Below are 14,818 nucleotides of genomic sequence, written 5' to 3' on the forward strand. Positions count from 1 at the left end.
GACGGAAAGGGTCGTTTTATCACGGTCCCGTTTGTCGTGACGATGCAATTTCCCGGAGCGGAGCACTGTCACAAAGTGACAAGGCTGCCACAAGCGCCCCGACTGATCTTTTCAATTAGCCTTCCATGCATGATCCGGAGCGACTTCCGCCTATTTCCAGAAATTAAGCTCAAACTTGACGTGCAGCTAGTTTTATTTTAAAGACAAATGTCAGAGAGGCTCATCATATTTTCCCCCCTCTTCTATATTTGGAGCTTATTTATTGCTAAGAAGCTCAGCTTTCTGGAGTCAATTTATCAGAGGCTCCAAGGAGAAGAGAGGAGAGGAGAGCTGAGCGGGGAGCCACATCTTCTCCTGGAAGGGCTGCTCTCTAGAGTCGGGGCTGCAGGTTGGAGATTTTTAAGGAAGTGGGAATTGGCAATTGGCTTTATTTGTGTGTCTGTGGTTTCTGGGGAGGGGCTACAGAGGTGCTAACTCCCTATTCCCTATGATTAGACAATGGGGTGAGGTTGTGAGATAACCAGATAAAGGAGGGATGGGGGACACTGCGGTGTGGTCTTTTCCTTTTCTTTCCACTTTTTGATTTTTGCTAATATCTGTCCTTGGCTGTGGGGAGGGCCGAGTTTAGCAGCAGAGCTGTGGCCGGTGCGAACAGACTCCCAGATCTCCGCCCCACTGCAGCAGCCAGCCTACTTTGTGGCTGGAGCCGATCTGGGGCTCTGAGGCTTGAGGAAGCCTTCAGTGGAGGTGCTGAAACCCAGGTTGTGATTCATTAGCCATGGATTTGCTCTTCTGGTTCTTCTCTACTCCCTCCCCTTTTCTTCTCTTTTTTTTTTTTTTTTTTTTTAAATCCCAGTGCTTGTGTGTTGCCTTCACCAGAGTTTGGAGTGTGACAACAAACGTTTCTGGACTCTAGTGTCTGAGGGAGCACTGGAGAGCTATAGGATTTGCTATCACAGTTCTAACAATGCAGAGACCTTGGAGATTCAGTGTGGGTTCTGTAGGACTCGTGGTTTTTCTTGACACTCAGAGGGGATCTTTGGGAGGATATTTTTTGAGCTGATGATTTGCACCTTGCGGGTTCAGAGACTGGCTGGGGTGTTTATGGAAGGCAGCGGTGGGCTGGGGGCTCTGCTGGAGTGAAGGCGGTAGTGAGGTGTGTGTGCTCTTGCTGGTCGGTGTGTGTTTGCATGGTGCTTCTGCAGTCTGGTGGGCAGGAGCTCGGCTGTGCTTGGGCTGGGCTGCCCGATGCCAGGAATGGCTGCGAGGTCCTGTTGTCATTTCTGATCGATAGCAGGGACCTGATCGCTGAGGTTGGCCAGGGTTGGCAGGGAGCTGAGGATGCATTGTGGTTGTCTTTTCTTTCTTCTTCCTTTTCTTCTTTCTCCCTCTTCTTCTCTTCTTCCTCCACCTCCTCCCTCCTCGTTCTCTTTACTCTTCTTCCTCTCCTCTCCTCTCCGCTCTGCTCTGCTCTCCTCTCCCTTTCCTCAGGTCACAGCGGAGTGAATCAGCTCGGTGGTGTCTTTGTCAACGGGCGGCCACTGCCGGACTCCACCCGGCAGAAGATCGTAGAGCTAGCTCACAGCGGGGCCCGGCCGTGCGACATTTCCCGAATTCTGCAGGTGATCCTCCCGGCGCCGCCCCACTCGCCGCGCCCCCCGTGGCCCTCCACTCTCAACGCCCTCTCTCCATTTCTTACTGTAAAGGCTGCTAATTATGGACCCACCTACCCTCACCCCCACTCCAGTCCCCACCCCACTCCCCTGCCTTCCGCTTTCCCCTTTCCTTCCACCATCCTTCCCGATCTCTTCCAACCTGGGTCAGTCACATAAGACAATTCATCTGCTTAAGAAAAAAATTGGGTGTGAATCCGAAAAAAAACCAAAACCTTTCTTTTTTCATTTGGCAAAAACATTCATTGTGGTAACAGTTTATGAAACTATAATAAAATGACTTATGTAAATCCACATAATCTCATTCCCCTCTCCCTCATCCCATGCTTACCTCAGGGTTTGAGATACTTGTTTGATTTCTTCGTATTTATGAAAAATATATATATTGATTTTAAAAGACGAATGCTATTTACCTCCCTCCCTAAGTCACATTTACTCAATTGGGCATATTTTTAAAGGAATGATAACTAAAAATTCAGTCTCTATTTCCCCTTCACTCATTACAGCTTAACAGCACTTTAAGCAAGGTCAGCACAAAACAATCTGACTTCGTTTTGATGCATCTTCAAGCAGCATTTATTTACAAAAACAGTTTTTAAAACTTTGAAATTAGTTTTTTTTTTTAGTTCAAACGGTTTGAAAGTATCATCCTATTTGTAGTTTTTAGGGCTACAAATGTAATTTTAAGAAAAAAGCTCTCTACAGTAAGTTCTCATACCATTGAAGGTATATTTTTGTGTTATAGACCCATGCAGATGCAAAAGTCCAAGTGCTGGACAATCAAAACGTAAGCTTGTCATTGTTTAATGCATACTTAAACAATTTTATTTTTGTCTTGAAATTATTAATAATGTGGTTTTCTGTCCACTTCCCCTATGCAGGTGTCCAACGGATGTGTGAGTAAAATTCTGGGCAGGTATTACGAGACTGGCTCCATCAGACCCAGGGCAATCGGTGGTAGTAAACCGAGAGTAGCGACTCCAGAAGTTGTAAGCAAAATAGCCCAGTATAAGCGGGAGTGCCCGTCCATCTTTGCTTGGGAAATCCGAGACAGATTACTGTCCGAGGGGGTCTGTACCAACGATAACATACCAAGTGTAAGTTCACTGAGAACATTCCCTCTCCCTGCCCTAAGCTCACACTCTTCCCTCTTTACCATCACTTTCTTGACCTCCCCCTGATCCTCTCCCTGCCAGTGTCTTTCTCTCTTTCTCTCCTCCGTGCTCCACAATTTGTCTCCTCTGTACCTGGGGGTCTTGAGAGGAGCACCCTGACCTTTTTTTTGACCTTCTGGAAAATGGAAGTCAAATGTGGGGGGTTATGCACCTCACTTGCATGTGGCAAAGTAGAGAGCGGAGGCACCTGGAGAAAGGCACTGGAATCTAGAAGGAAAATGCAAATGAAAACCAGATTTGAGCTTCCGCCAAATCTACCTGTTTGAACTTTCTTTCAGGCATCAAACATCCATTTCTGCCCTAATATAAAACAAATAAAAGTGAAAGAAAGCTCTAGGCCAAGTCTCAATATTTTGGGGGGGAAGTCTTTAACAACAAAAAAGCAGCCATGTGAGTTAGGTCACCAGAGACACTGTGCAACAGTGAAGGACCCCTCCCTAGTCTTTCAGCTCTCTACACAACTGAGTTTCCATGCCCAAAGTGATGGCGGGCATTCTTTCCACGATGTCTCTGCAAATCCACCCACTGTCCTAGGATGGCTGGGAATTTTTTTTTTTTTAATGTATTAAGGGTCATTCTTTAAGCGGTGGGAGTGCTGAGATGGGGACTTAGGGCAACTGTGTCTTCAGGAGACTCTACCATTTGGTTTGATCTTGATTTGATTTGCAGGTGTCATCAATAAACAGAGTTCTTCGCAACCTGGCTAGCGAAAAGCAACAGATGGGTGCAGACGGCATGTATGATAAACTAAGGATGTTGAACGGGCAGACCGGAAGCTGGGGCACCCGCCCGGGTTGGTATCCGGGGACATCGGTGCCAGGGCAACCTACTCAAGGTAAAAACCCAAACACCCATCCTCAAATTCTCCATATATGCAGCCCCTTGCCCATCCTCTTCTCCAACTTTTTCCCTCTCCGGGCTTTTGTGCCTAGAGAATGTAGTGGAGAAACTCTTCAAAGGCTTGGGACATATCGACTTGCGCTGTATCTAGGTGGTGTTTGTTGAACTATCTGGTTGGCCTGGGAATTCGAGGGTTGTGTATGTTAGGTAGTGTGAATGTGGCTGGTGTGTGTGTGTGTGTGTGTGTGTGTGTGCGCGTGCATGTTCGCTCGAGTGTGTGTTATGGGCAGGAGTATGTGCGTGTGTGTATGAGCTAGCTGCGTGGTGCCCTATTCAAATGTGCCATTAAAATGCACGGAGAGCCCCCTTGCTGTAGAAGTGTGACAAGTTAACACACTGACAGACTGCAAGATAAACATAATTGTATCGTTTTGCTTCTTGCCGTAATTGACAAATTATGTGACTAGGAGTAGGGTGTGTATGAGAGGGTGAGCACTGAGATGCAGGGCCAAGTTGAGGATGGGGCTTTGGAAGTGGTGGCTTTCCCAACTAAACAACCCTACCCTCTCTGCTCTGACCCCTTCCACCCTTTGGGCCCCCAGTTCTCACTCTTTGTGGGTGGCGACTGCGTAGAAGGGTGGGGTGAGGATACTGTGAACCGGACTTTGGTGTGCCGGGAGCGACTCTGGGGCTGGGAGGAAAGATAGGATCTGGACCGTCCTTGCATCTGTGAGAAGGGATGGAAGAAGAGGAGCAGATGGGGGTGGGGTCTGGTCTGTTGGCTCTCCCCCTCCCCTACACACACCGGAGGTAGCTTGGTCAGGAATAGGAAACAGTTTACTCCGAAGATTAATCGGTATTTGTTGTCCTCGTGACAAGGAGATAATATGCGGGATAATGGGACGTGGCGTCTCACTCCCCGGAGCACGAGGAAGCCTGGGGGCTCCCGGCCTGGGAGGCGGCGAGGGGAAGCTGACTGGGCTGCCCTCGCATCCGTGCGCTCTCGGACCCGCTCTAGGTGCCCTGCGCCTCCACCGAGCCGGGCTAGAGAAGGGAAAATCGGTAACAGTATGCGAAATATCTGGTACAAAGGATGCTTCTGTCACTCGCAAGAATTTGTTATGGGAACAATCCTGTCGCTCTGTAATTGCTCATTAGAGAACGTTTTGTTTCTCATTAAGGCGACATGAATAAGCGTCTAGTTGAAGGAGACAGCTGTAGAAATGTTCCACAAGAGACCTCTGGACACGATTCGGCACCGATTGCCAATTAGACATGTCAGTTTTAAGAGCAGAAAACAATATAGGACGGACACTGGGAAGATAGGGAGCAAAGCGCTGGCTCGGTGTTTCCCAGCGCGGCCGCTCGGCCGGCCGAGGCCTCCGACGCGCAGGGCCCCGGCTCCCCCGGGCGACCCGCCCGCCCGCTCCCTCGCCGGATCGGGCCGAACCGCGGCCTCCCAGGGTGCGAGGCTGCACCCGAGGAGGCGCTGCCTCCGCCCTGACCGCAGGCCCCGGCCCCCTCCGGCTTCTGGTGAGGACGAGGGAGTGACCACCACACCCACACCTGACCCTTGAAACTGTAGGCTTCCCACCTGCGCACACTGGGCACACCCAAGTGACGCGCTCCTGTTGCCTTCCCCGGCCCCCAGCAGTCTGCGGTCCCGGTGACCCCACCCCGCCGAGTCTGGCCGGCGGGTGCGAGAGGTCTCGGGGAGGGCATGGGACACAGTGGCCGGGCCTGGGAGGGCTGAGCCCTGGGCGCGAGGGCTCACGTTTGCCCGGGGCCTGGAACAAGGACACCCCCTCCTCCTCCCGGAGCCCGGACTGGACCGAAGCCGAGAGCAGCAGCTTCGCCCGCCCCTCTGCTGCCACCAGAGGTGGCGCCCGATTGGGGCGGCTTTTCGTCGCGGGGAGCGTGAGGGCGGGAAGCGAGAGCCTAACCGCAAGGACCTGGTGGTGACCGTTGGGGCAGGAGGTGGCGCTAGTTCAGGAGCTTTGAACTTTCAGGCGCCGAGTTGCCAGAGCCTTCTGGCTCCCCAACTGCCAGTTCCCCCTTCACTCCACAGAAAACCCACGCCAGTGCCTGGTCCCCACCGCGTGGCGAGGACGGTCGCGCCAGGCGAGCGCAGAGTCCCGGGCGTGGGGACCACCGGGCGCCGGCGGCCGCGGCTGACGTGCCGGGAATCCTCGGTTCTCTTGGCGCTAAGAAGGCCCCCCTCCCTCCCGCGCCCCCTTTGCCGGCCCAGGAAGCCGGTTTGCGGTTTTAAAGAGCCCATTACTCCGAAAGCATAAGGCGAGGTTAGGTCTCAGAGGGAGACAAATCTGGTTTCCATCTGATCAACGCCATGCGGCGGTGAATAAAATTGTGCCGACTTGGGCTGACAACAACAAGAGACAACTCTATCCAGCCCCGATTCTCCAGCGCTTTGGTGGTTTTAGGGATCACAGAGACACTTTTTCTTATCTTCTCCCCACCCCCCCCCCCCCCCCCCCGCCACCAGCCCCGTAATACCCAGGCCCTCTATAGGATTTAGTCAGTCTCTTTTTCAACAGATGCTACAATGTTTTGATCCGCGCTCCAGAGCTGAAAAGGTGCCGCAACCGGGTTGCTATCTTTTCTTGCTTGTTTTCCGCATCACTGATTAAGACACTAAGAAACTAAGGAATGATTTTATTTCCCAGCGTCTTTTTTTTTTTTTTTTTCTTTCTCTCCTCTCCTTCTTCCAGGAAACAAATCCTATCCCGAGCGTCAGATGGTCCTGGGGCTGGGATAATGGGAGGCGCTTTCACTCGCCTTCTCGCGGATTAGGCTGGAAGGTGGACGGCGCCCATTGAAGGCCCCTTCTTTGCGCTCAGAGGGGGCGCCTTTTAAAGAAGATATCTTAATTGTCTGCCACTTAGGTTTATCATGTGGGGAATTCGAGATCCAACTTCCAGTTCTATTTTGCTAAAAGCTTTAAGAGTGGAAGGTAAATCCACTAAAGAAAAAAAGGGGGGCACCCAGTCTAAGAGTGACCTCTCCGGCACTGCCTCGCTGCGAACAGTTGCTATTTTTAAAGGAGCAAACAAACTTTCAATGGAGCACGCTCGCTCTTCAGGGTCTTGGAGGGATCCTGCAGCCACGGGTTTCTCCTGAACCGCCTCTAATTCCACGGCTGTTTTTATTTTCCCCCTCAAAGAGGTTTAAAATCGAGCTCTCCTCATCCTCGTTGACTTTCCTCCTCTTAAATGTCAGTTCAAGTCAGCGCTGCACCTCCGTTGCTGAGAGAGAGAGAGAGAGAGAGAGAGAGAGAGAGAGAGAGAGAGAGAGAGAGTGTGCAGGGGGGAGGGAGGAAGAAAGGGAGAGGGAGAGCGTGCGCAAATGTCCATGTTTTAAAATTAGGAAAACGTCAGCGAAGCAAACGGGAGCAGAGAATGCTATCTGCGGGGGTCTTCTGAGGCAGACCCGGGTAGCTTTGTTTGGCGAGATCGAATGTGCCAGAAAAAGGACTGGGGTGGGGCCTCCTAGAAGGCGTGAGTGACCACCCCCGCGAGATGGGATTGTGTTCTCAGCGCTCCCTTCCCTAAACCTCTGATGATCGCAGGTTTTTGTTTGTGCTTTCGCAAAGCAATAACTGATGGGCCTTTCTAGTTGGCCCAAAAAGTCTATTTCTAAAGTCTTCCTCATTGACCGAATCCGAAAATAAAAGGGGCTCTTCATTTCATTCCCTGAAAAACACTTTGAAAAGTCACCCGGAAACTCGGGGCAGTAAATTAGCACAGACACTGGTGCCGGCACACGTGAGTGAGCGGCTCTCCCTCAGCTAAGTAGCCCTCCCCGACCCCCCAGCTTTCTGATGTAGCGCAAGACGACCCAAAGCAGAGCCACGGCCCATTTACTAATAGTCTCTCCCTTATCTCCCTTTTTCTCTTTCTCTCCCCGTCTCCTTCGACCCTCTTGTCTCTTTTTCCTCTCAGCACTCTTTTCTGTCCTTCTTATACCTTTCTGGCCTCTGTCTCTGTGGAGCCCTCTTTTTTCCTCCACCTTTCCACGCCCCTCCTCTCTCCTACTCCTCCAAACCCCTCCACCAGGCCTCCACCCCCTCCTCTCCTGTCTCCCTCCCCCGTGGTCTCCATCCTCCCTGCCTCCCCGGCTCACTTCCCCCCCCCCAACCCGTGCCCCGGACCTCATCCACCGGCCCTGCCTCCCCCCCACCCCCTGCCCTGGCCTCCCATCCACCCTCCAACCCCCAGCTAAGCGCCCTAAATAGCATGGAGACGCCTGCTCTTGGGACAGTGATTAATGATAGCAGAGCAGAGGGGTTAACACACTTCACTGAAAAGTCTGTTGACTGGGCTTCTTGTAACACAATGTGGCCCGCTGCACGCCTCAAGAGAATCCTTTTGTTGTCCGCACTCATTGTGGCCTCAAAATTCTGCCCACGAAAGTTTGCCAACGCTCCTGCCCCAGGAGTTTAATAGTTTCCCTTACTCGCGGGGCATTGTGCGGCGCTGAAAGGCAGCCCCTCGCTATTCAAGTGTTGGTGGTCATCTCAATAGATCTCCAAGGGCCCATATGGTGGCCAGTACTGATGAATCCGCCTGTTTAAATGGGGGAGAAAGTTGGGGTTTTAAAACATTTCAAAGTTCCTGAAAAGATCCCACTAGATCCTGTCACAATTCCCTGAACTCTTTGAAGGCACTGCCTATTGTCTCCTGGTTATAAATGATATTCCTGGCCAAGTCTATTCCCACCAAGGCGCCCCTAGAGGCCCCTCCCCCACGGGCCAAGTTTCTAGGATGGGGGGGCCAGCCCCTGTGGTATCCCTTGGGGGCCTCAGGACCCAAGACCAAGGACCCAGCCAGCAGGCAGTGGCCCTAGAGGCCCAGCCAGGGCTGAGTCCTTCCCTTGCCAGGCCGTCGCTTCTCCAGCAAGGCGCACGAGGAGACAGCTAGCCTACGTGCACATCTTGCCCTCCAAGCAGCGAAGGAAAATAAAACTTTCCCCTGTTTAATGATAGAAATTACATTAAAAGTGGTGGAAATGCCCTAATTAAAAATGTAGCACTTAAATGATATGCCAAGGATTCAGCTGCAGCATAGCATGTTTAGCTAGTTAGTGAACTCTCTACTATTTCTTTTTTAAAATTACACGTTAAAAATTTAAAAGAAATCTTACTTTTCTCTGGTGCAACACATTACAAAGAATGGACAGTCCTTTTATCTAAATATAAAATTCCATTTTCAGCAATTATAGCCTGTTCTTGGTGATGATATAATTACAGCTGTGCTCGTAATAGGTGTCAAGGCAAAGCGCACTCATACAATAGTTGAATAAAACTGCAGAACAATGCAAGCACTTCTAAATTCACAACCTTTAAAATGAAATTGACTGTGCAGAATTCAAATAAAAACTAGATAAATATTTTTTTAAAGATTACAAGCTTGGTTTGGTTTCTTAATAGCATTTTCTACAAACCTATCAACATCTAATTGATTAGATAGGAATTACTGATCATAGATCAGCTGAAATCTTGAACATCACTCTTCTATTTTCCCAACACAGCCATAGGTAAATAAATTCCCTAAGGAAAGGGAACTGGGCGAGGCATTTGGAGGGTCAAGGTTAGTTATAAAAGATCATTTTAATTGGAAACTTCAGCACTTGTTTTGTCATTCAAAGGAATGCCATTCCCAAAGTATCAAAATTGTGCAGTCTCATCCTGATAAAAACAGAAAGAAAATGGTGGTCAGGTAACATATGTCACTAATGTCTTTTATTAAAAGAAGGCGGACAGTTACCTTGGGAACGTTTTGGTGAGACTTTCAGATGAGACTGCTTTTGGAGTTTATGGCTGTAGGACGCCCCTTTTGGAGACCGCAGGTTATTCCAAATTTCTCTTACTGTCCTATTCTTTTTGTTCCAGATGGCTGCCAGCAACAGGAAGGAGGGGGAGAGAATACCAACTCCATCAGTTCCAATGGAGAAGATTCAGATGAGGCCCAAATGCGACTTCAGCTGAAGCGGAAGCTGCAAAGAAATAGAACATCCTTTACCCAAGAGCAAATTGAGGCCCTGGAGAAAGGTGATGGAGTTTTTCAAAGTAGAGAAGCAGTAAATCAAAGTAAATGCCACATCTTCAGTACAAAGAGCTAAATTTAGCCAAGGCCCTTGCACGGAGGCCTGAAAAGGTTTCTTTTTTCTTTCTGTCCTTTTTTTTTCTTTTCCTGGGCATCTTTTCAGTGTGTGTGTGTATTTTCTTTCTTCTTTTCATGTACCAGTGATTCACAGATGAAAAGTCTGACTTCTCATGAAGAAACAATGATGATTTGGCTAATTCAGGCCACAGAAGAATGAATGTCATTTCAAAGAGAATAGAACTTGGTTCTGATGGGATAGTTCTTCCAAGTACAATCAATCTACTAGTAGTAGCATTTTAAAGGGAATTGGTTGGAGGTGACAGAAGTCGGGAGGTGGAAACCAGATTGATCCAGGGTTTGGTTGACACGTTTTGTATAGTTCTGGCACAACACAGAAGAATGCAACTTACTCTTTCAGAGTTTGAGAGAACCCATTATCCAGATGTGTTTGCCCGAGAAAGACTAGCGGCCAAAATAGATCTACCTGAAGCGAGAATACAGGTACCCAGGGACCGTGTGTTCATGTTTTGTGATTCATACCTTTTGCCTTTTCTAGAGACACGGGTGCGTCTAAGGAACACCATTTGTTTGTATAAACAGCAACAGATTCAGTTTGCTAAATGCTTTGCGCCACTCGGCTCTCGGGGCTGGGGGGAGGGGGACAGTGGACGCCTCTCGGGGCTGGGGGAGGAGGACAGTGGACGCCTCTCGGGGCTGGGGGAGGAGGACAGTGGACGCCTCTCAGGGCTGGGGGAGGGGGACAGTGGATGCCTCTCGGGGCTGGGGGAGGAGGACAGTGGACGTGTCTGGGATGGGGTGGAGCTGGGAGTAGGCTCAGGGCTAACCTGTTCCATCTGATTTCCAGGTCTGGTTTTCTAATCGAAGAGCCAAATGGAGAAGAGAAGAAAAGCTGAGGAATCAGAGAAGACAGGCCAGCAACACACCTAGTCATATTCCGATCAGCAGTAGTTTCAGCACCAGTGTCTACCAACCAATCCCACAACCCACCACGCCTGGTAATTTGAAATATTAGTACTAACAAATGTGTTTCAACCTGTTGGCCCTTGGCTCTGACTCTCACAATGACTGTCTGTTGTGTCCTCTCCCTGCAGTTTCCTCCTTCACGTCTGGCTCCATGTTGGGCCGAACAGACACAGCCCTCACAAACACATACAGTGCTTTGCCGCCCATGCCCAGCTTCACCATGGCAAATAACCTGCCTATGCAAGTAAGTGAGGCTGGCGGCTGCCTGCTTAACGGGTCCCTGGGAGAAGAAGTGAGGAATGGGTTGGGGCCTGCAGACCTCACTGGCCCTATGTGTACCCTTGGGAGCCTTTCCCAATATAGTGATTGGCTTGATCAGTCAAGTCTGAGATGAAAACCGTCAATCGAGTCTTTTAGCTGATTGATTAATTGATTCATGCCTTTAATAAAATAAAAACCTGATGTGCCGTCAAGTTAATTTTTGCTCACAGGGAATGTTGGTTTGATAATGTTGGGTGAGAATGGGGCATGTTTTGGGGACCAGAAACTTGTACCAGAAAATGAAAATAATGTTGGCAAATTATTAGATAGTAAGAGGTTAGTATATATGACACTTGGGTTTATATTCATGTGTTCATATTAATAAGTGTATAGTCTTTATGTGCCCTGTGGTTGTTATTTAGGATGTTTCTGATAAACTAGTGAGGACGAAAAAAAGGACCAGAATTGGGATTCATATTTGCATAGTGCGATACACTTGACATAGAGGAAAGCTAGTTTTCTTTCTGTATCTTAGAAGAAAAAAAGGAATAGAAGGCATCTGCTAGAAATTTCGTGTGTCTTTGCTGTGAACGATGTGATGGGGTGGTGGCGTTCCCAGCTGCCTGGAAAGGCTGATGCTATTTGCTTGGTGTAACAACCTGCTCCTACTCTCAATTCCGTCCCAAATATTTACCAGCCCCTACGTGTGCTGGGCCCTGTATACTAGGTTAACCCTTTATGATGGAAGTTGTCTAAGGCAGGTAGGGTGTACTAGAACTTTGGAACTAGAGGGATTCTTGATGGGGAAAAATAATTGGTCTTCTGGTGGGCCTTCCGCAGTGACTTCCCCAGGACTCCTGCCCTATTTGTGCAGCAATTAGAGATGCCAGATAGTGTGAGCTTGAGCCCCTGATGGAAACAAATTTGGGGTTGCACACATCGTTTGTTCTCCACTGAACATCTGCTGGATTTCTAGCCCAAATCACACCAAAATAAGTGTTTCCCAGTCTTTACACTTAATACAGGAGCAGCTAGATAAGCAACTTCAGAGGAATTATTCACACATCTATTTTTATTGCATCTTGATATTATTGGCCGTAGAGCAATTAATGTAAATTAAGGGATTAACAGCCCATTAGTTGTGGTTGCTACGACTGCCTTGGAATTTTCTAGAAGTCAGAGTTGCCTGGAGGAAGTCATTTTGGGAATTAGAAGCAAATGCAAGCTGAAATTCTGGCAGGCCCTGAAGGCCTGCTTGCCTCTTTGAACTCGATGTTAGCAGTCATCCTCAGACTCTAATAAGGCCACAGAGTCTTGTTCGGTTTTGTAAATTGTAGCAACATCTAGGTTTCTATGAAGATAAAAAAATGTGTATATGAGAAAACATTTAGAAACAATGAAATAGATGCTGCTATTCTGTTAGAGTTGTTTCCACTTAGACTGGTGTGGGTCAATTTATTTCAAATGCCGACTTTTAAAAATTATACAACTTATAATTCAAACCATATATATATATTCATAAAGCATAAATAAAATTAAAATATCAACAATTCTACCATTCAGAGAAAATTACTCTTTGAATTTTGGAGGCGGGTGAGGGCTGGCCAGTCTGTCCATCAGTTTATCCTGTTGACCAAAACCTTCAACCATTTTACAAAGGGTGGGTGTCCTCCTCCGAACCTTCTCTAATGTATCACCCTCTCTGAGGATGTGGATCTTGGAATGTTAAACATTTCTATAGTTTGCAGATCAGAGCAGTACTATCATCTCCCCTGTTCCTGACAGTATGCTTCTCTTAATTGTCTCAAGCCTGCTGCCCCAGCATAGCCCCATGAGAGCTCAGGAGGTGTTTTGCCTCAGCCTTGTGTATTTATTTAGTCAAATAAAGGTTTATCTTTTCAATACCATGATTCTAAACACTTCGAGGGTAGCAGCACAATTTTGTGGATAAAACCTAATCTCAGTTTTGGTGTCTGTAAGAAAGTCACAGCTAATTCTCCGGATGGGGCTAGGTATTTACTGACACTTCTGACTACTTTAACCTGAGATCATCACTGATCTGCCTCTTCAAGAATCTTGAAATCTGTAAGTCCAACCATGAAAGGCTTTCAGGGTCCCTAAACTAAACTTTACAGAGAGTTCCTGCCACTGTCCTCTGCCTCACAGCTTGAGATACAGGGTTTGAGGCGTGGAGGTGTCGCTGGATTCCCAAATGGATTGAATTTGCAAGAGAGGGGGTGTGTCTTTATGGAAGTCCTCATGTTATAGTTTGTCTAAAGGTGCCAGCGGAGGTCCAAGATGAAAATGGACAAAAATCCTATTAATGTTATGGGTAGTGCCAACCGTCTAGCTGGACAATGAATGGTCTGAATTTTTGGTACTTCAAAAGTTTGGTGTGTAGGCAACTTTGCTCCCGCAGTGGACAACGGAAGGACTGGGTGGAAGCCCGATCTTAGTGTTACCACGTGGAATTCAGGCGCTTTACTTGCGGGTATCTAAGGATCAGACTTGTTGGCAGAGTTCCTGGGGGCGGGGGGGGGGGGGGGGAGGGAGCTGGGGGTGTGGCTATGCAAAGTGTCTCTCACTAACCACAAGTTTGCCTTTCTCCTCCCAGCCCCCAGTCCCCAGCCAGACCTCTGCGTACTCCTGCATGCTGCCCACCAGCCCTTCGGTGAACGGGCGGAGTTATGACACCTACACCCCCCCACATATGCAGACACACATGAACAGTCAGCCAATGGGCACCTCGGGCACCACTTCCACAGGTGAGCCGCTGCCCTCCGCAGGCTGCACAGAGGTGGCCTTTGCAGCTTCTTTTGCCAGGTGATCTCCCTTCACTCAAAGTTTACCTAAAAAGAACCTCCTGGCCTTGTGTGATGGTGTATTTAACTCTCTGTTGCTCGCTTCCTTGGGGAAGACTGATTAAAAGGGGAATTCAGTCAAGCTAGTTAGTAACTTGATGCCATACTGACAAAAAAAGAAGTTGTTTTTCCTGAATTTGATTGCAGAAGCTGTATATGAAGACAAGGCCTGAAAACGTAGCTTTTCCAAGGAGAAATTATTATATTAGCCAAAGTTTAACAGTGAAGGCCTCCTGAGTTTATTGGAAGACTTCTCACTTCCCTCCTAGTTCCTCTATGCCTTTCATTGCAACTGAAGAAGTACCACTCTGGTTTTCCAGGATGGTTTTGTTGCTAAAGTTCCAAACATACAAACAAATGGAGTTGTTTTTTTGGTGGGGGGAGCGTGGGGGCCTTTGGGATTCAGTAGATGTGTGTAAACATGCTTTCTGGTTTCTGAAGGTGCTACTTTTGTTTATAGGACTTGAAAAGTTTTTTCTTTTTTAGATTCAGTTAAATGTTAGAAAGTACTAGAGATTTTTTTTTAACCTATAAATTCGTACTCCATGCCTGTCTCTTGAAGGGAATATCTACATGGCTATTTCTTTCACCCACTTCTAGGACTCATTTCCCCTGGTGTGTCAGTTCCAGTTCAAGTTCCTGGAAGTGAACCTGATATGTCTCAATACTGGCCAAGATTACAGTAAAAAAAAAACAAACAATCAAAAAACAAACAAACAAAAGGAAAGGATATATTGTGTTAATTCAGTCAATGACTATGTGGACACAGCAGTTGGACGTTCAGGAAGGAAAGAAAAATGGCTGTTAGAAGCACTTCAGTACTGCAATTGTGTCCTGTGTTGAACCACTGGGGAATGGACTTGAAACAAGGACCTTTGTATACAGAAGGCACGATATCAGTT

General features: G+C 48.2%; 1 protein-coding gene across 1 annotated transcript; it reads left to right on the forward strand.

Moving 5' to 3' along the window:
• Positions 1 to 207: 207 nt before the first annotated feature.
• On the forward strand, positions 208 to 14,602 carry PAX6 (paired box 6; the record flags this gene model as incomplete). The annotated part of the gene is made up of 11 exons (XM_079929645.1): positions 208 to 388; positions 1,492 to 1,622; positions 2,419 to 2,460; positions 2,555 to 2,770; positions 3,518 to 3,683; positions 9,597 to 9,755; positions 10,229 to 10,311; positions 10,676 to 10,826; positions 10,923 to 11,038; positions 13,670 to 13,820; positions 14,517 to 14,602. The coding sequence occupies 11 exons, from the start codon at positions 208 to 210 to the stop codon at positions 14,600 to 14,602; spliced, it is 1,482 nt and encodes a 493-aa protein (XP_079785771.1).
• Positions 14,603 to 14,818: the final 216 nt, after the last annotated feature.

Source organism: Stenella coeruleoalba, assembly GCF_951394435.1.
Source record: "Stenella coeruleoalba genome assembly, chromosome: 8".
Lineage (NCBI taxonomy): Eukaryota > Metazoa > Chordata > Mammalia > Artiodactyla > Delphinidae > Stenella > Stenella coeruleoalba.